This window comes from Silene latifolia, chromosome 3 (genome assembly GCF_048544455.1).
Source record: "Silene latifolia isolate original U9 population chromosome 3, ASM4854445v1, whole genome shotgun sequence".
Classification (NCBI taxonomy): domain Eukaryota; kingdom Viridiplantae; phylum Streptophyta; class Magnoliopsida; order Caryophyllales; family Caryophyllaceae; genus Silene; species Silene latifolia.
Window position 1 is genome coordinate 148,711,492 of NC_133528.1, and position 27,948 is coordinate 148,739,439.

The following is a 27,948-nucleotide window of genomic DNA, read 5'->3' on the forward strand; positions in this document are numbered from 1 at the left end:
TAAAACGATAATAATAAGGAAGAATGTTTTATGAAAAAAAAAGGCGTGTCAATTATAAAGGGATTTAATACTTTCTCAAGTGTATAATGATGATATATAATTTGTTTGTAAATTATAATCATATTGCAGGTTGCAGGCTTATTTTATTATAATCTTTTTTGTAATACAAGCTTTTTAATATCAAATATTGCCGGTCCATCCAAGTTAATTTTGATTGGTGGCAACCCGGTAACTTCGATTAGAGTTACATCTTCCAGCCAACCTCATGTAAGTCTTCATTTTCTTCGACTAATTTGACGTTGATTCATTCAAGGCAGGTCAATTTTACCAGGTCTAATCGCGAGCTTATACAAGTATGTGATTTGTATGGTATAGGCATTAACAATGCACATGGTTGGATATCAAGGATGGGGAAATAATTTGCAAATTCAAGTAGCCAAAGTTGTGATTCATGACCCAAATATGTTGACCAAATGCTTTGAAAATGCTTTGCTAAAGGAAGCTGCACAACATTATTGTGACCATGTCACTACTAGGCCTAAACCAAATTAGTTTCAACCATAAAAAATGGTCTAAGTAATAAATATTAAAATTAAAATATATATGGACTATAATCATCTACGTTGAATAAATGATTTGTTAATTAACTTATTTAGCGAAGTTGGTAAAGAATGTAATAAATCGAAGATCAATAAAAGGGTAAAATATACCCACTAACATGATTACATGAATTATTCAACGTTAAGACTTCCAAAAAAAAAAAAAAAAAAACTAATTAAACTATTACTCCCTTTGTCCCGGTCATTTATTGTCCTTTTCCATATTGGGGTGTCTCAGTCAATTGTTGTTCTTTCTATTTTAAGAATGAACTTGATGAGTAATTTGATCATTTACACTCAATTTGTCTCACTTGTCATTTAGTAATTGGCCTCTTTCTCTTTCCTTGATTTTTGTGCCAAAACCAAAGGACAGCAAATGACCGGGACGGAGTGAGTACTTACTTAGGCGAGAATAATGTCCTATTTCAATACTAATATTCTTTCTTAAGGTGTAATCGTAAGACGTACTCGTATATTCTTGTTAAGGGTTAACTGATTTTACATTAGAAGCATACTAGTGGGCGAACCGTCACTAGCACGATACCCTAACTATAAGACTTAAGAAATTAACAAAAAAAAAACCTAACTAAACAACTACTTACTTAGGCGAGGTTAATTTCTTATTTCAATACTGAATATATTATTTCTTAAGATATAAGATAATGTATATTCTTTCCAAGGTTTTTAACTGATTCTGCATTAGAATTTAGAAGCGTATTAGTGGTCGATCCCTTCTCATGCACTACCACGATACCCTTGGTAATTTAGTGTGAAATTCTTATCATTTCAAATTGTTGAGGCCGACCTGTCTATTTTCACTTGTCATTTTTCTATGAATTATCAATTTATTATTCTGCCATCCTTTTGGATGGGAGTTGTGATTCAAGTATCTCATTAATATAAGAAAGTAAATGAGGAGGTAATTTAGGTAAAATAGTGGAAATAAAGAACAAGTCCTAGTATTGATGGGATATTAAGAAAGGAAACCATAATTTACACAAATATTTATATTTGTTTTACAAATTAAATTGGTTAGTAGGTTACACATGGTTATTATCCAATATCCACCCTTTATTTGGTTATAAGTTGACATTCACTACCTTATTAAACTTGTATTGTATCTCCATCCGAATTTTATTGTCCTTAGTTTTAGTCAAACGGATCGATTTATCCCACATTAGAAAAATCGAATTTTATTAATATCAAGTTGGTTAAGCATAGTCTTCCTCATTGAAGGCAGCATTAATACAACAACATTTGAGAGCCTAATTAATAGATAAATAGGATTATTACCTCCAGTGTACCATAAATATTGTACAATCAAGGTATAAGAATCCGAGTTTATATGTATTTTTTTTGAGCTAATTCAAAGTTCATGTTTTTAATGTGTAAATGGATGAATTCAGTACTTTCTAATAAAGCTTATATTATTTAACATAAAACTCGGATACTTTATCACAAAGCTCAAATTTTACACCGTACAACATATACAACTGGTTGTATAATCCATAAATTGTAATTAATATTATAACTCGTAGGGCCGCCAAGACTTCACAACCGTAAGAGTACGTGCGTACGTAACCATGCATGTCACATTATATTTAACTTAAGAATTTAAAGAGCTTTATCATATTAACTGCATTATTCACACACAAAAATTAGAGATACTATACACAATTATGGAGGAAGAAGAACCAGTTACACCTATGGGTCGTCTATCCTATCAACCGGGATATAATAACAACGTAATTCTTTGTGCCATAGGGTTTAAGAACCCTATTGACATAGATGCCTTAAAGCTTGAAATCTCAAATTCCATTATGATCAAAATTCCCCGGTTTTCAAGCATACTGAGTGTGGATCCACGTGACGGTTCAAGGCACTGGAAGAAAGTCCAAGTTAACCTGGACGATCACATCATTAATTATAGAGACAGATCAAATTCAGATTCAGATTCCGATACGTCTCTGCAGAGCAATGATAATGACAATCATCATCCTATGTCGGATGATGATGTCATCAACACGTATTTGGCTGACATGGCCGTCTCATCACCCATGAGGATGGACAAACCATTGTGGGAACTACACATCATGCATGCACAAAAGTGCATCATCATGAAAGTTCACCATGCTATAGGTGATGGCATCTCATTAATGTCATTGCTTTGGACCATGGGTAGATCACCAAGAGATGTGAATAATAATGAGCATAATCGTGTATACCAGGTTAACCACCCTTTTAAAGGAGTGTGGAAAAGCTTAGTGTGTATTTGGTATACATTGGTGTTTGGTTTATTGTTTATTGTAAGGTCTTTGTGGGTTAAAGATAAATGCAAGGTGATTAGTGGGTGTAAAGGGGTGGAGCTTTGGCCTAGGAAGGTAGTTACCGCAAAGTTTAAGATTAGTGACATGAAGTTTATAAGAAAGGCCATCCCAAATGCGGTACGAATACTATACTTCCTCTTGTAAGTTTTATAGTCTAAAATTAACATGTTCTAGTCTCATAATGAACATGTATAAACTGAATGCGGAAGCGATAAAAGAGATCGATTACTTACCTCCAGCCATTGTTTGAAATAATTGATCCATCTTAAAGAATAACCCAAATTATAAATCCCCAGATCTGACTTGATTTCCAAACCCTCAGCCTCACAATTTAGATGGTGTATTTTCTTAATGAGGTAGGATTGGTGAACCTTAATCAGAATAAATATGTTCCCCTTATATAGACTCTTGCCATCAAAGAGTCAACTGAACAGTTTCCTAAATTGTGAGTGGTAACTTATGGGAGATAATAGCGGAAACAGAATCCTAGGTAAATTCCACCATATAATGGACCAACTTAATTTCCATAAAGTAACTTAATTAAATATTAATATAATACTTATTTGATTTATGAAAATATCTTACATTCTCCCACTTGGTCCATTTAACAAGAGACACAACATATGGATCATGGCGACGAATTCTCTTAGAGCAAGAATTAATCTTCCATGTATCACAATATATCAAGTCACTCACACCACACACATTTAACTTAATGAGTAAACCCCACGTTTACTCGAGATTCAAACAAAATGATATTTCTCAACATTACTTTATAAATATGCGCATATAAATCCAAAAGAGAAAATATCCAACTTAATAAAAGTTTCTTACAAAAACTTAATGAATGTACTACATAATGGAACGAAGTCCCATTCTCACTATATAATCCTTGAAAGTCTTAATTGGCATGCCTTTAGTCAAGGGATCTGCAATCATCAACTCTGTGCTAATGTGTTCAATGATCACTTTCTTTTCCTGAACACGCTCTTTTATGGCTAGATACTTTATGTCGATGTGTTTACTTCGACTTCCACTTTTATTATTCTTAGCCATAAACACAGCAGCTGAATTATCACAATACATTCTTAGCGGCCTACAAGTAGAGTCAATAACTCTAAGCCCGGATATGAAACTTTTCAACCAAACACCATGTGAGGTAGCCTCAAAACAAGATACGAACTCAGCCTCCATAGTAGAAGTAGCCGTCAAGGTTTGCTTCACACTCCTCCATGACACAGCTCCATCAGCTAGCATAAACACATATCCTGATGTGGATTTATGTGAGTCTATGCAACCAGCGTAGTCGGAGTCGGAATAACCTACTACTTCAAGATTATCAGTCCGTCTAAACATAAGCATGTAATCCTTAGTACCTTGAAGGTATCTCAACACTTTCTTTGCAGCCTTCCAGTGATCAAGTCCTGGGTTACTCTGATATCTTCCTAACACTCCAACCGCATATGCAATGTCGGGTCTAGTACAGACCTGAGCATACATAATGCTCCCAACAGCTGAAGCATATGGAATATTCTTCATTTGTTCTTTTTCAATGTCATTCCTAGGGCACTGGTCTAAGCAGAACCGGTCACCTTTCACAATTGGTACTACACTCGGTGAACAATATTTCATTCTGAATCTTTCAAGTACTTTATTGATATCGGCCTTTTGAGACAACCCCAAAATGCCTCGAGATCTATCTCTATGGATCTTAATGCCAATGACATAAGATGCCTCACTCATATCCTTCATATCAAAATTACTTGAAAAGAATTGTTTCACCTCATGTAGCAACCCTTTATCATTGGTTGCAAGCAAAATATCATCCACATACAACACTAGAAACAAACTTTACTCCCACTGACCTTAAGATATATACATTCATCCATTATATTTTCTTCGAAACCGAATGAAGAAATAACTTCATGCAATTTCTTATACCATTGGCGGAAAGCTTGTTTTAAACCGTATATGGATTTATTTAGCTTACAAACCAAATGCTCATCATCTTTAGAGAAGAATCCTTCAGGTTGTTTCATATAAACCTCTTCCTCTAAATCACCATTAAGAAATGCTGTTTTCACATCCATTTGATGTAACTCGTAATCAAAATGAGCTACTAACGCCATGATAATTCGAAAAGAATCTTTCTTTGATACAGGAGAAAAAGTCTATGTGTAGTCAATTCCTTCCCTTTGAGTGAATCCTTTAGCAACGAGTCTTGCCTTATGTCTCTCGATGTTGCCAAGTGAATCTCTTTTAGTCTTATAGACTCACTTGCACTCAATGGGTTTTAAACCATCAGGCAATACAACGAGATCCCAAACTCCATTAGATGCCATATAATTCATCTCGTCATTCATAGCATTCATTCATAAGTTTGAATCTGTAGCACTTTTTTTTTTTTTTTTTTGGGAAAGGTAAGTATATATATTAAGATCTCCAACCTTACAAATTTGAGCTAGCTATAAAACACTAGCTACTGACATCTCAATCCAAGCCTATTTAACCACTCTTCAGTACTCCTATGACAGACAACAATGTTACTAACTCTCATTCTCATGATCAATGTCTCCTTCACCTGTTTTATAAGGCCAACAGGGAGAGGGATTACAGACTTCAACCTACAACAGTTTCTAGCTTGCCAGATCAGGTACATCAACTGGGCCAAAGCAGCAGCCACGATTTGCTTCTTTAGAAGAGACCTATATCTCGATAGCTATCCACCGATCAATGACATTGTGATAGGGAATGCATACTGCAGCCAATCTTCAAAGCAATCTAAGACGATTAATCGCTAAAAGGACATCGAAAAATAGGTGATTAAGATCCTCCTCAAAGCATCCTCGCATAAAAAACATCTATTGCCTTTGAATAATGCTCATTCTCACCAGCCTATCCCGAGTCGCAGACGATTCTCGAGCGCCAACCAGATATAAAAATCGATGTTTAGGCAAAGCATTACCCTGTTATTGACCCAGGGAAACCATGCTACCTCACCTTTGCCTCTGCAGCCACCAACTATAGCCCAACTTTGCGAGTAATCGGCCCCACTGTTTCTCCAAGACTCATCAAAAATCCAAGACTCGCAATTGATTCTTTACCCGACAAATGCGTCTCCAAGCCCAACTAGTGTTGACAGTAGGAACATAATCACGCCACGAGCAGTTTTTATGTGAACAGTGTGAACCCACTTCACCCAGAGATGGTCAGTCTTCAATTCAACCCACCAGACATATTTTCCCAGTACTGCTACATTCCACAAATGCAAATTCTTCAATCCCAAGCCCCCTTTCCTCTTAGGTTGACAAATAGTCTTCCAAGATACTAAAGCAGGAGACTCCTTGGCATTCTGGCCATGCCATAGAAAGGATCTACATATTGCCTCAATATTTGATATCACCATCTTTGGCAAAATAAAAATCCTAGCCCAATACATATGAAGAGTACTCAACACTGATTTGATTAGGATGAGTCTTCCAGAGTAAGAGAGTTGCTTAGCCCCTAGTCCGGTTATCCTCTCGGTGACCCTATCCACCAAACACCGACAATCAAGTATCCCCAATCGTTTTGGAACAATTTTAACTCCAAGATATTTAAAAGGAAGCCCCCCTTTTCTCATGCCAGAAGCCTCCACAATGCCTTGGACAATTGCCTCACTCACCCCATTCTTTGTAAAAACTTGACTTGCCATTATTCATCTTTAAACCAGAGGAAGAAGAGAAAATCTCAAAAGCCCTGAGCAAAAGCTTGACAGACTGCAAATCTCCTCTACTAAACATTAGCAAATCATCAGCAAAACACAAGTGATTGAGCTTCATTTTTGCACATAATGGATGATATTTAAAGCTCTTACACTTGTCCAGCATTCCCAATAGTCTACTAAGATATTCAAGACAAATGGTAAAAAGTAAGGGGGAGAGAGGATCCCCCTGCCTTAACCCTCTTTGACCTTGGAAATAACCAAACACCTCCCCATTCAGTGCCAAGGAATAGGAAGGAGAAGAAACACACTCCATTATGAGAGCAATACTACAAGAAGGAAAGTTTAAAGCACTTAACATTTCCTGCAAAAAACTCCACTCAATGGAATCGTAGGCTTTTTGCAAATCAATCTTCATCATAATTCTGGGAGAGCATACTTTCCTCTTGTACAACTTAATAAGATCTTGACAAATAAGAATATTACCAACTATGTCTCTATTCTTAACAAAAGCTCCCTGGGAAGGGTGAATTATCTCAGGCAAAATTGGGCTCAATCTGTTGCAAATGATTTTAGTCAAACATTTATACAATGTATTGCAACAGGCAATGGGCCTGAATTGCAGAACACTATCAGGCAGCTCAGTTTTAGGTATAAGAGTGAGGATGGTGTTATTAACTTCTTTCAAGACCTTCCCAGTCTGGAAAGCACTCCTAATAGCAGCACAAACATCCTTCCCCACAATATGCCAAGCATCCTTGAAGAACTGGCTACTAAACCCATCAGGTCCAGGGGCTTTATCTCCAGGAATGGAAAACATTGCAGTCTTAATTTCCTCATCTAAGAGAGGTCTAGTGAGGCTCTCTCTGTGAGCATCAGTCAAAAGCTTACCATTCTGCACTACCTTCTTATGAATGGGTTTCACAGGCAGGGAAGTACCTAAGAGATGCTTATAATACTTCTCAAATGCAGCCTGTATATCCTCAGGATTAGTACACAACTGGCCCTCCATATCCTGGACCTGGTAAACCCTATTCCTCATTCTTCTTTTCTTGATACTAGAATGGAAAAAAGAAGTATTCTCATCCCCATCCTTGATCCAACTTTCCTTAGCTTTCTGAACTAAGTAACTAGTTCTAGCTTTGAGAAGTGTCCTCAGATCAGAAGCACATTCTTTCTCAGCTCTACACAGGTTATCATTCAGAGGGTCTTGAGAGAGCTGCTGCTGGAAATGCTGAAGAGCAAGTTCAGTGACATGAGTGAGGTTCTCAATGTCATTGAACTGTCCTCTATTCAAACTCTTGAAAGCAGCCTTCATTCTCCTTAACTTCCTCACAACTCTAAACATAGGAGTTCCCCACACCTCCTCATTCCAACTAGAACTTACAAGATCGCCAAAATCCTCAGATAAAGCCCACATATTAAAATATTTAAAGTTACTCCTCCTCTTAACAGGTTCCTCAACAAATTTGATAAGACAAGGGCAATGGTCATAAAGACCTTCAGGGAGAAAAGTAGCCACAGCTTCAGGAAATTGCTGAAACCATTTGTCATTGATCAAAACCCTATCAATACGACTATACACCTTGGTCCTATCCTCATGTTTATTATTCCAGGTGTAGTACGACCCAGAACTTTTCAAATCCCTGCGGTGACGGTCATCTAGCATTTTTCTCATAGGGGCCATCTCACCCAAGACACCTCTCGAGCCACCAATTCTGTCATTAGTTTGAGTGATGCTATTGAAATCACCACAAACCAACCAAGACCCATCAAGTAAACCAGCATAGCTTCTCAAAACATTCCAGAGAGACTCACGTTCCTGAAGTTTGTTAAGGCCATAGACCATGGTTAGCCAAAACTGGACTTTCCTAACTTTATCATGAACCTTGGAATGAATACACTTTGGCGATTATATCCGAATATCCACCGAAAGATTTTAGGATCCCACAATAACCATACTCTTCCCCCTTTGTGATAACTATTATTGGTGCAAATAGACCAATCTTCACACATATTATTCCTAGCACTCAGCCAACTACTACTTTTTATTTTGGTTTCTAATAATCCAAATAGCCTAATATTATTCTGGTGAAGGAACCACCTTATTTCTTTCTGTTTATTATAGCTATTCAGACCCCGTACATTCCAAAACCCCACCTTATCCATAGTCGTATGAAGGTCGGGAGTTAACAATTTCCTACTCTCATTTCTAGCTTTCTCAGAGGGGGTAAGTGCATCCATAAAGCTCGGTCCCCTAGGAGTGAAAACCCTAGGTTCCCCATTATCATGCCTAAGCATCTTGTCGATGAATCTTCTTGGGAAGGAAGGACCCCCTCACCGCATTCACTTCAGTGCCAGTAACGTCCCACACCCACAAAGCGGGGGTAATTCACGGAGTTTCGGGAGTAACCACCGAATCGGCTGGGATAGGAACAACTACCGGAGTAGCAGGTTTAGGGACGATCTTTGGTTTAGGAGCAACCACTTTAGGTGGACCTTGATGTTTCTTAGGTTTCCAAGCCTTTTTTGGTGCCCCTTCACTCTTCCTACAATGCTCAGCAAGGTGTCCCATTCCCTTACAATTATCACAGACAACGGTAGAATCATAGGCAACAGTCACCCTCTCGAATTTTACCCAATTCATCCATAAACTCAAGTTCAAGAGAGGGAACTGCTTTGTCCTATTTGGACCTCTATCATTATCCCTGGCATACCCCAAGAACATACGGTCTTTGAGTAGCATCATCACAACGTATCATCTTGCCAACTAATCCACTTATCTTCCTGAGACTCGTATTTCCCGCAATTTAATATCAAGCCCATGAAGTTTCATCCGGATAGGAATTGATTTCACATTATGCTTAATCAATTCAGCATCAGGACTCCACTCCTTCACAATGACAGGCTTGTTATCAAAAATCAGGTGACCATTGTTTACAACCTCCATCTGTTTGTCTTTAGATTTGAAGCGAACTAAGAAGATACCATTAGGTAAGAACGAAATTCGATCAACACCATAAGATTGCCACACACGCTTAATAAAACCCGAAATAACACTGCTAGGAGGATTCGCACCTAGAATATAACAAAATACAGCCGAAGACCAGTAGTTGATCTCACCTTCCACATCTTCAGTCGTTAACCTTAGACGCGGAGCCGTCGCACGATGTCGGATTCATGAATCTCCTCCTCCTCCTCGCTCATCTTTGTCCTCCAAAATCACATCCAATTCGAGTCAATCTGGAATGATTTTAAGATTGATTTTACGAGCAGGATACGATACCTTCGCTTTCCCTTTGCTTGTACTAGCAACAGATGTATCAACAGAACCATTTTTTTGTGATTTTGATTTACTATGTGACGTATTATTATTAGATGATGAACTATTACTATTATTAATGTTATTTGATTTAGGACTATTATACTTAGGGTTCTTTAATTTTGCCATTGCATTAATTAAAATCCCTAATTAGATTTTAGAGGTTTTCATCTCTCTAAAATCTCTCTCATCCCTGAATCTGTAGCACTTACGGCTTGTGAAAACGACATAGGATCATTATCAGCTTCAACATTATAATCCAATTCTTGTAGATATACTTCATAATCATCAGGAATAGACGATCTCCTTTCACGAATAGATCTTCTTAATGGAACTTGTTCATCCTCATGGTGAACCTCTTCCTCATTATGATCTACCATATTTTGATCGACATTTTGTGGAATTTCTATCACTGGCTGTGTAACACTCGATTGAACTTGAGGAGTGTGAATGACAACCAATCTGTCACTTGAATCAGAGGGTGGAACTTCATGATGATCCCTCTCCAGGACAATGTCCTGAATTAGGTCACTCCCACTGATCAAGTCATTCTCAAGAAATTTAGCATTTCGTGATTCCACAATCCTTGTACTATGAGATGGACAATAAAACCTATAACCCTTAGACTTTTCGGCATATCCAATGAAATACCCACTAATAGTCCTTGGATCAAGTTTCTTTTCTTGTGGATTATACACTCTCACTTCCGACGGGCATCCCCAAATGCGTATATGTCTCAAACTCGGTTTCCATCCCTTAAATAATTCAAAAGGTGTCTTAGACACAACCTTGGAAGGGACCCGATTTAATATATACGCTGCCGTCTTAAGAGCATCAACCCACAAAAATGAAGGAAGTTTAACATTACTTCTCATACAACGCACCATCTCAATTAATGTCCTATTTCTTCTTTCTGCTACACCATTCTGATCTGGAGAACCAGACATAGTGTATTGTGCAACAATCCCATGCTCTTGAAGAAATTTAGCAAATGGACCAGGTGCTTGTCCGTTCTCAGTGTATCTACCATAGTATTCACCACCTCTATCAGATCTCACAATCTTAATGCGCTTACCGCATAGGTTCTCTACTTCAGCCTTAAACAATTTAAAGGCATCAAAAGCTTCATTCTTAGAACGAAGTAAGTAAAGATACATATAATGTGAGTAATCATCAATAAAGGTGATAAAATATTTTGGATCATTAGCGTTCATGTCCGGACAACAAATATCCGTATGTATGATTTCTAATAGGCTAGAACTTCTATTTGCACCTTTCTTAGACATGTTAGTTTGCTTACCCTTAATGCAACTAACACAAGTATCAAAATTAGTAAAGTCTAAAGTATCAAGTACTCCATCTTTTACTAATCTTTTTACCCTCTCAATGGAGATATGTCCCAATCTCCGGTGCCACAAAATAGAGGAATTCGCATTCATAATACAACGTTTTAAACCATCATTGACATGCATAGAATTATGAGTAATATTATTTTGCAGTTTAAGATGATAAAAATTATCAGACAAAATACCATAACCAATAATTTTAATTTCGAGAATACCTTTGAATCCAGTCTGAAAAATTAAAGGTAAAACCCAAAGGTACAAGTCTTGATACTGAAATCAAATTTCTAGAGAAATTCGGAACATAAAATGCCTTTTCCAAATGCAAAATAAAACCACTACTTAATATTAAACTGCATGTCCCAATAGCCTCCACATGTGAACTAATCTGGTTTCCTGAATAGATTGAAAGTTCACTGCCCACTGGTTTCCATAGGTTTGTCATACCCTGCAAGGTATTCGAAACATGGTTTGTAGTTCCAGAATCAATCCACCATGTATTATGATTAACATTAACCATATTAGATTCATAACAAACAAACGCATGAAAATTACCCCTTTTTTTAGCCAAGCCTTAAACTTAATGCAGTCTATCTTCATGTGTCCCTTCTTTTTACAGAAGAAACACGTAGACTCCTTCTTAATGGCTGGCTCAGCTAAAATCTTTCACTTTCCCTTATCTTTAGTGTGACCCTTTTGCTGCTTTGAAGAACAAGCAACAGTAAGGTTCACCTTTTCACCTTCCTCCATTAACAATCTGCCATCCTCTTGAGCACACATGGCCATAAGTTCATTAATTGATCATTTATCCTTATATGTGTTGTAAGAGATCTTAAAAGGAGCATATTTTGGAGGAAGAGTGCATAAAATGAAGTGCACAAGGAAAGTGTTAGACATGGTAACTTCCAAAGTCTTAAGTTGGGCTGCAATATCCCTCATGCGCATGATATAATCACGCACACCTTTAGTCTCGGTGAGCCTCAAAGATGAAAACTTCATTATTAAGGTACTAGCAAGAGCTTTATCAGAAGTCGCAAACTGCTCATCGATGGCCTTAATTAGATCTTTAACTTTAGTATGCTGATCGACAGAACCATGAATGCTAGCACACATTCTGGTCTTTATGAACATAATGGAGAGACGATTAGATTTCTCCCACTTTTCATAAAGATCAATTGCTTCTTTAGTGCTTTATTTAGTTACTTTAGGTGGTTCGTCTTTCCGAATAGCATAATCAATATCTAACCATCCCAACTGCAGTAGCATTCTCTCTTTCCAGACCTTATAGTTATCACCATTCAATTCAGGAATGTCAAATTTGACATCAGTAGAACTCCCAGGTAAAATTGCTGCAAATATAATAAATAACATGCTTATTACCAAAATTGAGACTTTAAACTTAATCGTGCTTTACCAATGTAAATCATGCTCAAATATGTATCTAGAGACATAAAACTTGCATGTGGGCTAAAGTTCTACTCAATTAGATACATAAAAAATTGAACTTCATGACAATACTATCAAACCATATACATCTCTTAACTCCTGTGGGTAGATTAAGAAACAAGATTCAATATATCATCCTAATTAGTCATACAAATACATACAACAAGATTCCTGTGGGTAAGTCTCATTATATTACATACAACGAATCACAAATAATGTCTAGTTTCCACACGTGATTTCAAAATAAAATTTTAATTAATTAGAGATGCTGTGGCTATTCTCTAACTAATAAAATTTTGAATCACTTGACATTAAAAAAATATTTTAATCTATATACTCAACTCTATGTATATAGAAAAACAAAAAATATGACCAGCATAAAACTTAATTGGTCTAATTCAAGTGAAAACGAATCCCAACTGATATAATTATGCTCATAATCAAAAACTATCAAAAACTGAAAAGTAACCTTAAAGTTACGAAAGTAGTCGCTCATTCGGGCATACAATAAGATAGTTTATTTGTTCGTTAAGTGCATACTACTACGAGAGATACATAAACTAAAAAACAAATTTACCCACTAAAAGTAGATAACCAAAGTAGCAGGTGATAGTATCAATAATAATTGATGCACCTTAGTTATGCATGACAAGATATACGAATTGAAGCCAGGAGGGATAGGTGAACAAAGGAGCAGCAATATAAATTGTCAATTGTAAGGCAAAATTTATCTCCTCAAATCAAGATAATAGAAGCCAAAACCGGCCCATAGATGTGAAATTAGAACACAAATTTTCCAAAAATCATGCATATGACGAACGATATAAGCATAAAATTCAAATTCATAGGATATGATCGAAGACGGTCGCAAAATTAATTTCAAGCAAGACAGAGGCGATTACTCGCTTTGATACCAACTGTAAGTTTTATAGTCTAAAATTAACATGTTCTAGTCTCATAATGAACATGTATAAACTGAATGCAGAAGCGATAAAAGAGATCGATTACTTACCTCCAGCCATTGCTTGAAATAATTGATCCGTCTTAAAGAATAACCCAAATTATAAATCCCCAGATCTGACTTGATTTCCAAACCCTCAGCCTCACAATTTAGATGGTGTATTTTCTTAATGAGGTAGGATTAGTGAACCTTAATCAGAATAAATATGTTCCCCTTATATAGACTCTTGCCATCAAAGAGTCAACTGAACAGTTTCCTAAATTGTGAGTGGTAACTTATGGGATATAATAGCGGAAACAGAATCCTAGGTAAATTCCACCATATAATGGACCAACTTAATTTCCATAAAATAACTTAATTAAATATTAATATAATACTTATTTGATTTATGGAAATATCTTACATCTCTACCTCTCTTGTACCTACGCCTAATTATATGGTAAGATGCAAATCACGTATTTCAGGTTAACCACTCTTTTAAGGTAGTGACAAGGGTTGAATTTGAAATTTTGTTGCTTGCTTCGTTTTATTAATTTATAATCTTTTACCGGAATTTTCCTTCACAAAAATATTGGATCTAAATTATTACTGTTTTCTCTAGACTAATATATATAATACTAATATATAGGAAAATGGGATAGCAGCACCCGTTGATACCGAGTTTATTACCACCATGTGACCATACTCAATTGGATTCGTTTATTAATATATAATTATATTATTAAAAATATATTAAAGTGTTTTAATTTGTAATGAAACACCCCATGTTAATTGAAGAGGTCCAGTGATAGGCTTAAATGACTAGTGTTTAAAAGGATTAGAAGTACTACTCATATCAATAAAGTGCACTTTCTTTTCTGGTTATCCATGCAAATATAAAATAACTCCAAAGTTAAGCGTGCTTGGCTGGGAGTAGTATTAGGATGGGTGACCTCCTGGGAAGGTTCCCGGGATGCGCATAAGTGAGGACAAAATGCGCTAGAAAGAACCTGTGTTGATCTGTGGGCTATGTACAGAGCCTGACGAGCTATCATCAGTAACCGCTCCCGACCCGGTATGGACCGGGGTATTACATGTAACATACATGATTATTATCTATTTGAATAGTGTAGATAATTTTTATTATAAGGTTGCAGTAAATAGTTCATTTCTTACAAAAATAAAATTTTCAATTAATGAAAAAGAATTGAACGTGAGTACATGACATTAATATAGGTGATAACTCTTGTTGGAATGCAGACGGTGAATGATGTTCTATGTGGAATAGTATGGTTGGGATTGACAAGATACCTCCACATTCATTATCCTAAAGGTAATCCATCTCAAAATATTTGTCTACTAGAATATGTGGCCTAAGGTTTGTACTAACCTTATTTAAGAATATACTCTCTTAATTTGAGTGTTCTATAATTACCTTTTTAATAACATACTCCTCACAAATATTACATAAAATGAAAGAACACTTAAACTAGGAGAAAATATACGTTTGTGTGTTATCAACTCGAAGTTAATATCACAAAGTCAAATATTCTCGATCAAGATTTAAATTCGGGCTACATTGTAGACGGGTTATTCAATGAACATGAGTTACTAATGCCATGCAAATATGCAATATGTCATTTGGAAATAAACCTAAGATAAGCTATTTTTTTCATTTTCTAAATCTTCAGTCATTTTTTGTTTACATTCTTTTTTTTTTCTATATACGTACGTAACTTGTCAGCCGACCTCAAATCATTTTGGGATTAAGGCTCTGATGTTGTTGTTGTTGTTGTTGTTGTTGTTGTTGTTGTTGTTGTTGTTGTATACGTACGTAACTTAATCATCTCTACTTGTATTTTGGTCTACTTATCAAATACTCTTAATAATAATTGATACGAAATTTGCAATTGGTCTGTTTGTCTTTGCTTAGCTTTGTTTTTCTTTTTGGTTTAAAGGCATCCACAAAACTAGTTTTGATGCTGACCGGGTTTAAACCCAGCTCACAAGTGTAATTTCTCGTGACATTATCAACTGGCAACTAATATAAGTTAATTGACATTTACATACTCTTTACTTAGGTATGTGCTTAAAAAATTTACCACGACAGCATGACATGTTCTTTATTCAAGTGATGAATGGCGTCCTCACTATTAACAAACAACTATAACAGATGTCAACTAACCAATTAACAAAATTCTAAAAGATGGATGTTCATGACTTGGTTTCTAATCCCATCAGAATCAAAGTTGTATTTGTGATTCCGATCCCTTTATACCAAAAAGAAAAATTAACAAATAACTATGTCGTATATTTCCGTACTACTTTCTAGATTTACAAGATGGAGTTCAAGTTACAGGCTTGTGCCCTTATAATTTAAGACAACAACCAGGAATCCAGGTTTTTCCCTATTTTACCCTTTCTTTTTTTGCATTAAAATACAAGCGATCACCCAATTTTCTCTCTATTCCTTTTTTTGTTTTTTAATTTCTAATCAAATACTCTGTAACTTATATACTCCATTACTCCGTCTCTTATATACCTAGTATAACACGCATTTTCAATTTGTACCATTTTATCTATCCATTGTAACGATACGATTGCTCGTTTTGATAATTAGGACGTGGCTTCCATGTTAACAAAGGATACAAGGGCAGCATGGGGAAATAAATACTCGATGATTCTCCTTCCATTTATTTACATGAAAAAGAGTTTAGAACCACTTGATTATGTTACACTTGCTAAAGAGATGATGAATCGAAAAAAGCAGTCCTTGGAAGCTCGTTTGTCTTACAATTTAGGTCTCCTAATGTATGCTTTGATAGGACCCAAGGTAATTCCTAAATTATGTAAAATAAAATAAGACAATCGTCTTATAGTGTGAAACGATTTTTATATTGATTTAAACATTTATTTACCACCATCAATTAATGAAAACCGTAAAAAACAATCTTATATACAATAAATATAAGAGTTAATTATTAACAATTACTCCCATCTACATATCAGTTTTCTAAAATGGAAAATGATAAATACAACCCATTGAGCTGTATTTAAGAAACTAAAAGAGGAAATAAATTCTTAATATATGCATTAATTATATTGGTTAACTAGTTTTAATCTCGTGCAAATTGCACGGGATTGCAGATTCAAGTGTTATTATTTATTAATAATTTTTAAAATATGATCAGCCATATTTAAAATTTTCGATTTGTATTATAATTTCATATGCAATCACTGAATATGTATATGAGTATATGACCGACGTACTAAAAATATTGTAATATTAACAACACGGTTTATATTCAAAGCATATCAAAACACAATGAACCTATATAAATTTGAAATATCATAACGTTATTACAATATACAATCATAAGTAAATGGTACTACAAAAATCTCAAAATTTTCTTCATTATATATGCATTTTTCATTGTCACAACTCACTCATAAATTAGAGTTGTCAACCTATTGTTAAACATGTGTAAATACCAATCTTAGAAAATAGCAACCTTATCATCATATACACCCAAATAATTGTTTTATTAGGCAAGATTATACATTTTAAGGTGAGTTTTGTAATTTTAATTATTATAGTCATTGCTTCAGACCCAAACTCCATCATGACTATCCCTAAAGCCGTCATTACTCGTATTTTTGTGAATGTTAAGTAATCTATTTGGTATTTTTCTTTTGCAATTTCAATACCCCATTTTTTAATCGTGTCATTATTATTTGAAACTTTTTCAAATAATATTTATGTGAAGCTTTACTCATAAACTCTTGAATAGTTACTTTTTTACAGTAATTAAAATTTTCATCCATCATATTTTATGCTGGAATTTTGTTGTATTTTTTTTCGTATTTTTGTCATTTTTCGTATTTTTGTTGCTTTAAATCAATTTTTTAGATTAGTTCTTATTTTTAATATTTTTGGTATGCTGATATTGATATGATTATCGTTAAAAAATATTTATGGTAAGTGTATGTTGATGTTATTTATATACAAAATAAAAAATGGATATAACTTTATTTGATTTACTTGATATAGTTTAACTAACATTTTTTGTCATATTGTTCCAAAAATTCTTTAAAGTAACTAATTTTAGAATGTCATTTATCTGATTTACTTAATTTGTTAAAATTGAAAATGAAAATAATACTAAGAAACGTACAAAATATTTACTAAGTTGCAAACACTAATGTAAAAGTCAACCAAAAAAAATTAATTCTCATGTAATCTCAGCATGGCCCACCATTATTGATTTTTTGGGGAAATGGAAAAAAAACTGCATATGATGTGGGTTAATAAGGATGCTCTAAATGTTCTTATATTAATAAAGACAAGATGTGTAATTTCGATCTTAATTCATAAATTAATACCCAAATTATAAGATATTTAATGCTTAAATACAACCCAATGGGATGTATTTAGCATTATCCAGTAACTCCCTTTTATAATCATTTTTTTTTAATTACTCCCTTAAGATGCACTTTTATCAAAAATTGTTTCAAAACTTCAAATTAATTAGATGACTTATTCTGTTTGTTTTTGAACTTATTATCCATTGTTACACATTTCAAAGTATAAATTGTCTAAGCCAAAAACGTAATAAGTTCATAAACAGATGGAATAAGTGATTAAGTTGGAGTTTGAAATAATTTTTGACAAAAATACATCTTAAGGGAGTAATTTAAAAAAAAAATTATAAAAGGAATTTACTTTATAGAACTGGTATGTAAAAGGAAGTAATATATAATTTACTCTAAATATAATATTAATTTATATATAAATTAAAATACAAGGATCTCGGTTTTTTTAACGGGTGCCCTAAAAGCTCATATTAATAATCTAAATATGAAAAGATTCACAATATATTTTCATGAGAGACTAAGTATAACTGTACAAACTCATTTTTACCATAATTTATGAGATATTTCTTGTTAATCTTACAACTTTTAAGTTATTAACGTGTGTCCCAAGGCTATGGGCACACATTACAAAAACCGAAGATTGTTTAATCGAAAGAGTAATTATAGGAATGAATTGTTGTCAAGAAAAAAACCTATAGAGATGATGTTTTTTTGCTAAAAATTGCAGGTTGGAAACTTAGTTTTTGATAATCTTTATTGTAATACAAGCTTTGTATTATCGAATATTCCCGGTCCACCGGAGTTGATTACGATTGGTGGCAACCCGGTATCTTCAATTCGAGTTACACCTTCCAGTTTACCTCAGGTAAGTCTTTATTTTCTACGTCGATGACAAAATAAGCTTGTGAGACGCAAAAACTATTGAAAACATTGATTTGATTGAATATATATAACCGTTTCACATAATAATCACTGTATTTTTATGATCGAGTGATTTGAGCTGAATTCATATGATATATAACAAGTCAAGCAACCTTCATTGTTGATTTCTTATAACATGTACTGATGTACACCTCTTTTTGTTGATGACACAAAGTTAAGTTTCATGCATACGACTACTCTAAGGCACTGAAATAATCTTGTTATTGTTGTATTAAATGATTATTTAGTTGGTCAGACGATTTTATACACGAATTTGTATGGTACATGCAGCCATTGACAATGAACATGGTGGGCTATCATGAATGGGCAAATATGCAAATCCAAGTAGCCAAAGATGTGTTTCCGAATCCAAATATGTTAGCCAAGTTCTTCGAAGACGCATTGGCGGACATGAAGGAAGCCGCAGAAAAAACTTCTAGAAATGACGCTTCACGGCCCAAAACAATTTAATTACTCCCTCTGATTCTTAAGAATTGCCCTATTTGATTAAAGCGTGCAGTCCTCATACAATCTTATAATGTAGGTGCAATTCTAGAGAATCGGAGATAGTAATTAATCCCCCAAGTTTCGAATGTATTACAGAGGTGATTATCAACAAATTATCGAATTTTTGAAAATAAACTATTTTGTTACTTATCTTACTATATAAATACTATTAGAAAACGTACAATGCTACTGTATATAAGAATTGTATCTTGTTGATGATAGTGTTTACAAAGCAAGCTATTTATACATATGAGAGAATAAGATTATTTACGGGAAGAATAAAGCTAACAGCTATATTTACGATATTTACGGAAATTGTGATTATTTCCTTGTGGAAATAATAATCCTTTCCTTGTGTGTGAGATAGCGTAGGACTAGCAGCATTTTGGAGCCTAACGGCTCTATTATCCCCCCTCAAGTTGGTGCGTGGAGGTTCGAAACGCCCAACTTGGATAAAAGTTCATAAAATTGAGGACGTCCGAGGGCTTTCGTGAAAATGTATGCAAGTTGATTCTTGGTAGATATATAGCTGGTTGTAAGAGTACCCTTTAGAATCTCGTCGCGTATAAAGTGACAATCAATCTCGATATGTTTGGTCCGTTCGTGATGAACCGGATTCCGGGCAATTTGAAGAGCGGATTGATTGTCGCATAAGAGTTTGATAGGATGTTTGTGTGGTAGGCCGAGAAAGTTGAGGAGGCCTTTTAGCCATTTGAGTTCACATATAGTATATGCCATAGCTCGATACTCTGACTCAGCTGATGATCGAGACACCGTATTTTGTTTTTTCGTCTTCCAAGATATGGGTGATGACCCGAGTAAAATGAGATAGGCAGAGAGTGAACGTCGGGTCGCTGGGCAGGTGACGTAATTGGCATCACAGTATGCCGTGAGAGATAGAGTACTTTCGGCTTTGAGAATAATGCCTTGGCCTGGGGCGTTTTTAATGTATCGAACCACTTGTAGCGCGGCGTCCCAATGTTCAGTTGTAGGAGTTTGCATAAATTGTGCTAAAGTATGAACCGAATATATGAGCTCGGGGCGAGTAATAGTGAGATAAACGAGGCGGCCCACGAGGCGGCGGTATAATTGAGGATCCTTTAATGGCGGTGCAGTGGAAGAAGCTAACTTGTGGTTGGGCTCCATCGGAATGGGCTTTGGTTTTGAGCCGAGAAGACCGGTTTCCTTGAGGATGTCAAGAGCATATTTTTGTTGGGAGACGAATATGCCAGTTTTGCTGCGAGATATTTCGAGCCCAAGAAAGTACTTTAGGGCACCCAGATCCTTCATGTGAAAACATTTGCATAAGTAGTTCTTGAATGTTTGTATCATGGTTGAATCGTTACCACATATGACGAGATCGTCGACGTATATTAGCACATGAACCTCCCTATTAGGCGTGGAAATAGAGAAAAGGGAATGATCATAAGGACAAGATTTAAAACCAAACTTAGTAAGTGCGGAGGCGAGTTTAGCATACCAACAGCGGGGGGCTTGTTTAAGACCGTATAAAGATTTTCGTAGCCGGCATACTGGTCCGTCTGCGTTCGAAAGGAACCCGTGTGGAGGTTTCATGTATACTTCTTCATGGAGGTCGCCATGTAAAAAGGCATTGTGAACATCCATTTGATGGAGTTCCCAATGTTTGGCCGCAGCAATAGCAAGGAGGGTGCGGACCGTGACAAGTTTTACTGTAGGTGCAAATGTTGCCGTGTAGTCGATACCTTTAATTTGCCGATTTCCCATGACGACAAGGCGAGCCTTGTAGCGCTCGATAGTTCCATCGGCATTGTATTTAATTTTGTAAACCCATTTCGAGCCAATGGCCTTTTTGTTTGGAGGAAGAGCTTCGAGTGTCCATGTTTTATTGGACTCGAGGGCAGCCACTTCTTGTGCCATAGCTGCTTTCCATTTCGGGTCCTGCATAGCTTCATAAAAGGTACTTGGCTCGTGATTTTTAGTCACGGCCGTCAAGAAGATTTGGTGGTTAGGAGAAAACACTTTGCTACTAACGTAATTTTGAATGGGAAATCGAGTACCTGAAGATGATGACGAGGCGTGGAGAGCAGCAGGCGAGGGACGAATGGTGGTGACCACAAAGTCTTTTGAGGTTCGAATTAGGTTTCTTGAGACGATGTCCGTGACCAAGAGAATTGTCATCGGTTATGGTTGAAGAGTGTGGAGGGTCGCTGTTAGTGGTGGTGGTATCGGTGGTGGTGGTGGATGTCGTGGTGGTAGGCGTGGTGGTCGATGGGGGTTGTTGTGTTGTGGAGGAAGGTGGGTCATGGATAAGAAAGACTTGATCGATAGGTGTAAGATCAGGAGGGTGTGTCGGAGTATCATTGTCATTTTCGTGTATGTGAAGGGATTGGTAAGGAAAAGTTTATTCCATAAAGACTACGTCTCGGGATTCAAAATAAGAGCCTGTATCAAGGTCGTAAAGGCGCCAACCTTTCTTACCATATGGGTATTCAATAAAGACACATTTTCGACTTTTTGAGTCAAATTTGTCATGGGATCGATTAAGACTTTTGGCATAGGCAAGACAACCGAAAATGCGCATATGATCTAGTGGGGGTGGTTTATTAAAGAGAAGCTCGTAAGGTGTTTTACCTTGTAAAAGTTTTGATGGGGTGCGATTTATAAGATAGACGGCCGTTAAGACACACTCCCCCCAAAACATTATAGGAAGAAAAGCTTGGAATAAAAGGGCGCGGGCGACGTTTAAAATATGACGATGTTTTCTCTCGACCCGCCCATTTTGTTGAGAAGTGTCAACATAAGAGGTTTGAAAAATGACCCCTTGTTCATCAAAAAAATTTTGAAGACATGTAAACTCAGTGCCGTTGTCGCTTCGCAAACATTTAATTTTCTTATTAAATTGTCGTTCAACCATCGCGAAGAAGTTTAATAATTTCTTTGGTGCGTCACTTTTGTGACGTAAGAGATAGACCCATGTAGATCGTGAAAAATCGTCAACAATTGTTAAAAAATAGCGTGACCCACAAGACGCGTTTTCAGAATAACGACCCCAAAGATCACAGTGAATTAAATCAAAAATTGACGTAGCGTTATTAGGACTAGAATAAAAAGGAGTACGTGTTTGTTTGGCCCTGAGACAAATGTCACAAGACTTGCTATGAAAAGAAGAAATAGTTCGGGTTTTATTAGAAAAAACAGGAAGTAAACCGATAATGTCCGTGGAAGGATGCCCCAGCCGTCTATGCCATAGCTCAGTTGTATCCACCGATCCTACCATGAATACTCGAGGCTCGAAATGGCGGGCATCTTTCAAGAAATACAGTCCCTCACGCTGCTCACCCGCTCCAATCACCGTCTTCGAGGAACGGTCCTGTATTAAACATAAATTACGAGTAAATTGAATGGTTAAAGAGTCGTCTAATAGAAGACTAGAGACAGAAATAAGGTGACATTATAGACTAGCAGCATAAAGGACATCTTTTAAAATAAGTCGAGATGATAAAATGATGTCGCCACATTTGGTAGCGATAGTTCGATTCCCATTGGACAGACCGACAGATAGAGGTGCAATAGTACGGAGATTAGAGAAATGCGTTAAACTTCCCGACATGTGATGGGAGGCACCGGTGTCTATAATCCAAAAAGAAATAGGGACAGAGGCATTACCATTCAATTGTCCTTCGGCAGAGGACTTTTGTGACTGCCACCACTTCACGATTTCGGCGAGCTCGGTAGGATTGACATTGCTTAGGTTCGGGTTATCAGTAGCACCCGAATTCGAAGAGGATGAAGCACCTGTGTGGTTAACGTGACTCATATGGGCACGGGCAGGTCCTTGCGAGGCCAATCGTTTGCGGCCGCGTTCATCAGGTATAAAAATTGCCTGACTCATATCAGTGGCGTCGGGTGGGAGTATGATCCTATCCCGAGGTCTATCCCCCCACCAATCCGGGAAGTTGCCCGTGACCCGGAAACACGATTTGAAGTGGTGCCCAGGTCGTTTGCAAGCGAGACAGGTGGTTCGCGGTTTGGGTGTCGGGTTCGGTGGTGTGGGAGCAGAGTCACGGGTTATTGCATTCTGTCGTGTGTCTTGCATCCCACCCCCATAATTAGTTCCGGGCTGAACACGGGTAGCAAAGATCATCGGGCCAGACCGTGGTTCGGGTGGTGTGGAATCGAGTGTGGTCCTCATGCCCTCTTCTTGAAGGAGACGGCTGTAAATTTGATTTAAATTGGGTAGGGGTTCGGTCGCAAGGATGTGAGAGCGGAGAGTTGCATAACGGGAATCAAGACCCATAAGAAAGGAACGTACCCGTTTATTCTCACGATAACGGCCAAGAAGCGTAAGGAGATTTCACTTACAAGGATTGCAAGAGCAGGTCGGGAACGCATCATTGGTGAGCAGGTCGTCCCACAGTTTCTTCATGCGACCATAATATGTCATGACGGATTCGGTTGGGCCCTGTTTACAAGCATTAATATCGGATTCTAATTTAAAGATATAAGTAGCGTTTACCACAGTGAATCGTTGCTTGATGTCGGTCCACAATTGGGTGGCGTTGTCTTGCAAGGTGATCGATGTACGAAGGTCCGGATCAATGGAGTTGAAGATCCAGGCAGAGACTAGGGCATTGGCGGATCGCCAAGTTTTGAAATCGGGATCGGTCTCGGGAGGTTGTGAGATAGTGTCGTCAATATAATCCAACTTCCCCTTTGCGAGGAGAGCCAGACGGAGACACCGAGCCCAATCATCGTAATTCTTCCCTGTGAAGACAACGGTGGTGATGTTCGCACCCGGATTTTCGACAGGAACAATAGAGTATGAGGCAGACGATTTTTGTTCGGGGATTGGTTGTTCGGAATTTGTCATGATTTCGAAGAAAGGAGAACGATTTCGTATGAGTCGATTTTATCGTGATTGTAAATCCTGGAAAACTGATACCATATTAGAAAACGTACAATGCTATTGTATATAAGAATTGTATCTTGTTGATGATAGTGTTTACAAAGCAAGCTATTTATACATATGAGAGAATAAGATTATTTACGGGAAGAATAAAGCTAACAGCTATATTTACGATATTTACGGAAATTGTGATTATTTCCTTGTGGAAATAATAATCCTTTCCTTGTGTGTGAGATAGCAAAGGACTAGCAGCATCTTGGAGCCTAACGGCTCTATTAAATACGAGAACATTTCAAGCATCCTTATGCATCCACGTCATCATATTCCGGTTTTTTATCTAATAGTAAAGGTGGGACCCGCATCAAATAATCTGGAATTGATTTCGCGAAAACCGCAATATTTTGTATGTAAATATTAATGAATAAGGAATAGTGAATAATTTAAATAAAAAAAATTAATTCCGTCCAAATTTTTACTTCAATAATAAATTGCTTTTATTTTTAGAAGTAATCATGCGCAGATTGCGCGGGGTTAAAACTAATTTCAATTATCAGAGAAACAATTAGCCGAAGCAAAGTGCAACTCAGAATTTACAGTATCATATACGATACGATGATTCACTTGTTGGTAAGCTCCTAAGATCGTAAACTTATCAGACGGACGTATCATCAAACAATTAACTCGAGAATTCTCCTTCATATAATCGGCCATATATAATTCCGGCTCTACTACAAAATCAGCATTATTCGCAAAATGAAATGTCACCTTAGGGAATTTAACCTTCACATCCGATTCCTTGTAACATAACATCGGGGAACGAGAATCAATCCTTATTCTCGGATTCTGAGCTACAATGTTTCGCGTTAATACTTTTTCAAACTCGATATAAGCAGTTGTAATAAGGAGACTAGCTCCGGAACCAGAGTCTATAATGCACCCGCCTGAACCATCTTGCCTTAGTTGAAATACGGAACTTTTGATATTCAACTTTTCCGACCCCACGGTAATTGATTGAAGGTCTAAGTAATAGAACGGATTGCGTCCTCGTATAAAAGGTGTCTGATGTCGATGTCTTGAGCTTAAGGGTGGTATATCGTCACCAAATCGTAGGAACATAGGTGGTAATTGACGTTGGTGGTGAATCGGAGCCAAGCAGTATGAAAATCGACCTCCGAAATGTGAACCTACTTGGCCCATAAAGCTAGACGGATGAGGGCTCATGCCAAATATTCCGCTTACAATATTGTTTTTATCCATACCTGTTGTCATCAACGGAGCCAATTTAATAACCGAAGATGTCTTAATCTAGTGGTTTAGTTTAATTTTAATTTCGAGGCTTTGCCCCCCTATAGCGTACCCAAAAAAAAAAACATTATGTACCTTAACAACAAAAAGAAGGGTAATGATAAATTGATAAGTGATAAATATAGTTCTTAAGAGTTATATGTAAGGATCAAAAAGGTTTCCTAAAATGATACTCCGTTCATTTCCTTTTTTAAGTCGTTTAGATTATTGCACAAGAATTAATAAAATATTGGAAAATGTTGCATTATTAGTTAGGTGTTTTGTATCGAAAAATTTTAGTTAGCTGTTCTCTTTGAAAATAGAAAAACAAACTTTGGTGTTCTTTTTTTAAGTCGTTTTAGATTATTGCAAAAGAACTAATAAAATATTGAAAAATATTGTACTCCGTATTATTACTTTGGTGTTCTTATAGTGAAAATATTAGTTAGGTGTTCTAAACCCTTTTTGAAAAGGCAAATTTAACATAAATAACCCAACGTTTATAAAGTCTTCCAAAAATAACCCGACCTTTTAACTTTAACAAAAATAACCCAACTTTTATGCATGTGTTACAAAAACGTCCCAAACTATTCCATATGTAGAACTTTTACCTAATTTAAGATTTTAACAATTAAAATGATATATTGTATATAATTTAAGTAAAAAAATGTAAAACTTTTCAATATGTATTAAGAATCTGGAAATGCAAAAAAAAAAAAAAAAAAAAATGAAACATTTTATACTTTAAACACCGAACTTTTGCTTTCTCCTCTGAAATCTAATTGCCAAACAATGAAAATACATGGCATGAACACTCCTTAACATTACTTTTTGATTGTAACGTACAACATGATAAGTTGAAGAGGAAAAGATAATGGAAATAGAATTATAGTGTTTTAAAGTTTTAAATGTTACATTTATGAATTTTATGGTGTTTTTCAGATTTTTTAATGCATTAATTTTTACAATTTCTTTTTACCTAAATTATATATACAATATCACTTTAAATTGTTAAAAACTTAAATTAGGTAAAAACTTCTACATATGGAATAGTTTGGGACATTTTTGTAACACAAACATAAAGGTTGGGTTATTTTTGTGTAGGTTAAAAGGTTGGGTTATTTTTGAAAGGCTTTATAAACGTTGGGTTATTTATGTGAAATTTGCCTTTTGAAAATAGAAACACATACTTTTCCACCAATATAATGATTTAATTACCTCTTTTCCTAATTATTAGTGGTTAAGAAAATGAAAAGAACGTGTAATACATGGAAAAATGTAACATGACATATAAAAAAAATAATTTTTTATAAAATGACTTATATAATATAAAACGAAGAGAGTATTAAATTAAAAATGTATGATAAATTTATACTTATATCCAAAGTTGAAAATGGAACTTACCGGGAATGAAGTTTTGAGTGTGGGTTGCACATCCATAGCCCAGACTCCAAATTGGTATAGGTGAACCACCATTCCTCGGCCGAAATGTGAAAGTCTCGGTGGCCGCAATACCGTGTACATATGTACCATCTCCATATGTAAGGTCGAATGCACAATGATTGTATTCACAAGTCGTTCCAGGAGGGCAATAGTCGCATGTAAATTCATGATAACTATTTGATTGCATTTTAGGAAATACTGGATCTCTTTGATGAAAACACGGATTACAACCTTCACATTGTGTCCATATCGGACCACCTGCTGTGTCCAACACTAGGTAATATGTCTTATACGACGGAGAATGGGCAAATGTGCCAATTCCCACTTGTATAAGAAAAAGATTATGGTTATATTGATGATGAAGAGATGGCTCGATATCCTGATTATTAATTACTCGAGATATGGATGAATTGTTGTGTAAAATGAGTTTAAGTGACTCAACACGAGCCTCCGATAAGTAAATTAGTCTCTCTAATTTTTGTTTAAGAGTACGATTAGCTTGATACATAGGCGAATCTAGAGAGTCACTAAGAATCATCCTAAAACTCAAACCTTTGGAATAAGTTGTTTGAGATAGGTTGATGAATAGGAGGAAAGCCAAAGACAACCATGCTATGTTAGCCATTTTATAGATTGGAAATGACACAAAGTTGGTGATGTACAATGAGGAGTATTTCGTCGAGGGATTTATAAGTTTCATAAGGCAACCAAGAACATGGTCTGCCCTAACCTTTGACTGGATAAGACCTACCCTTTAACCTAAACTTTTTTACATAAAAAAAAAGCAACCAAGAAACAAAAATTGTATTCATTTTGTGTTTATATCCAATCAGATATGGCTAATCATCCCA

At 36.0% G+C, this 27,948-nt stretch overlaps 2 protein-coding genes across 3 annotated transcripts; one reads left to right on the plus strand and one right to left on the minus strand.

Annotated features, from left to right (window-relative positions):
• The first annotated feature begins 2,206 nt into the window (after positions 1 to 2,206).
• On the plus strand, positions 2,207 to 19,728 carry LOC141648408 (wax ester synthase/diacylglycerol acyltransferase 2-like). Of its 2 annotated transcripts, none has more exons than XM_074457060.1 (6): positions 2,207 to 3,043; positions 14,917 to 15,013; positions 16,013 to 16,080; positions 16,301 to 16,513; positions 18,782 to 18,919; positions 19,267 to 19,728. In XM_074457060.1, the coding sequence occupies exons 1-6, from the start codon at positions 2,279 to 2,281 to the stop codon at positions 19,444 to 19,446; spliced, it is 1,461 nt and encodes a 486-aa protein (XP_074313161.1). In that variant the 5' UTR covers positions 2,207 to 2,278; the 3' UTR covers positions 19,447 to 19,728. The 2 variants fall into 2 exon arrangements, with proteins under 2 accessions (XP_074313161.1, XP_074313162.1); XM_074457061.1 differs by having other exon boundaries at positions 2,211 to 3,043; positions 14,941 to 15,013.
• A 5,171-nt stretch (positions 19,729 to 24,899) lies between these two features.
• On the minus strand, positions 24,900 to 27,713 carry LOC141646448 (aspartic proteinase nepenthesin-2-like). The gene is made up of 2 exons (XM_074454333.1): positions 27,059 to 27,713; positions 24,900 to 25,629 (listed from the first exon to the last, which is right to left on the minus strand). Exons 1-2 carry the CDS (start codon positions 27,633 to 27,635, stop codon positions 24,914 to 24,916), a joined length of 1,293 nt encoding a protein of 430 aa, XP_074310434.1. The 5' UTR covers positions 27,636 to 27,713; the 3' UTR covers positions 24,900 to 24,913.
• Positions 27,714 to 27,948: the final 235 nt, after the last annotated feature.

Bases quoted from the DNA above. Each gene is read 5' to 3' on its own strand.
- LOC141648408 (XM_074457060.1), top strand. From the start codon at position 2,279: ATGGAGGAAGAAGAACCAGTTACACCTATGGGTCGTCTATCCTATCAA. The intron at 3,044-14,916 runs GTACGAATACTA...ACATTAATATAG, and splicing joins GAAAGGCCATCCCAAATGCG to GTGATAACTCTTGTTGGAAT. The intron at 16,081-16,300 runs GTTTTTCCCTAT...TTTGATAATTAG, and splicing joins GACAACAACCAGGAATCCAG to GACGTGGCTTCCATGTTAAC.
- LOC141646448 (XM_074454333.1), bottom strand. From the start codon at position 27,635: ATGATTCTTAGTGACTCTCTAGATTCGCCTATGTATCAAGCTAATCGT. The intron at 25,630-27,058 runs GTAAGTTCCATT...TGATGACAACAG, and splicing joins CACTCAAAACTTCATTCCCG to GTATGGATAAAAACAATATT.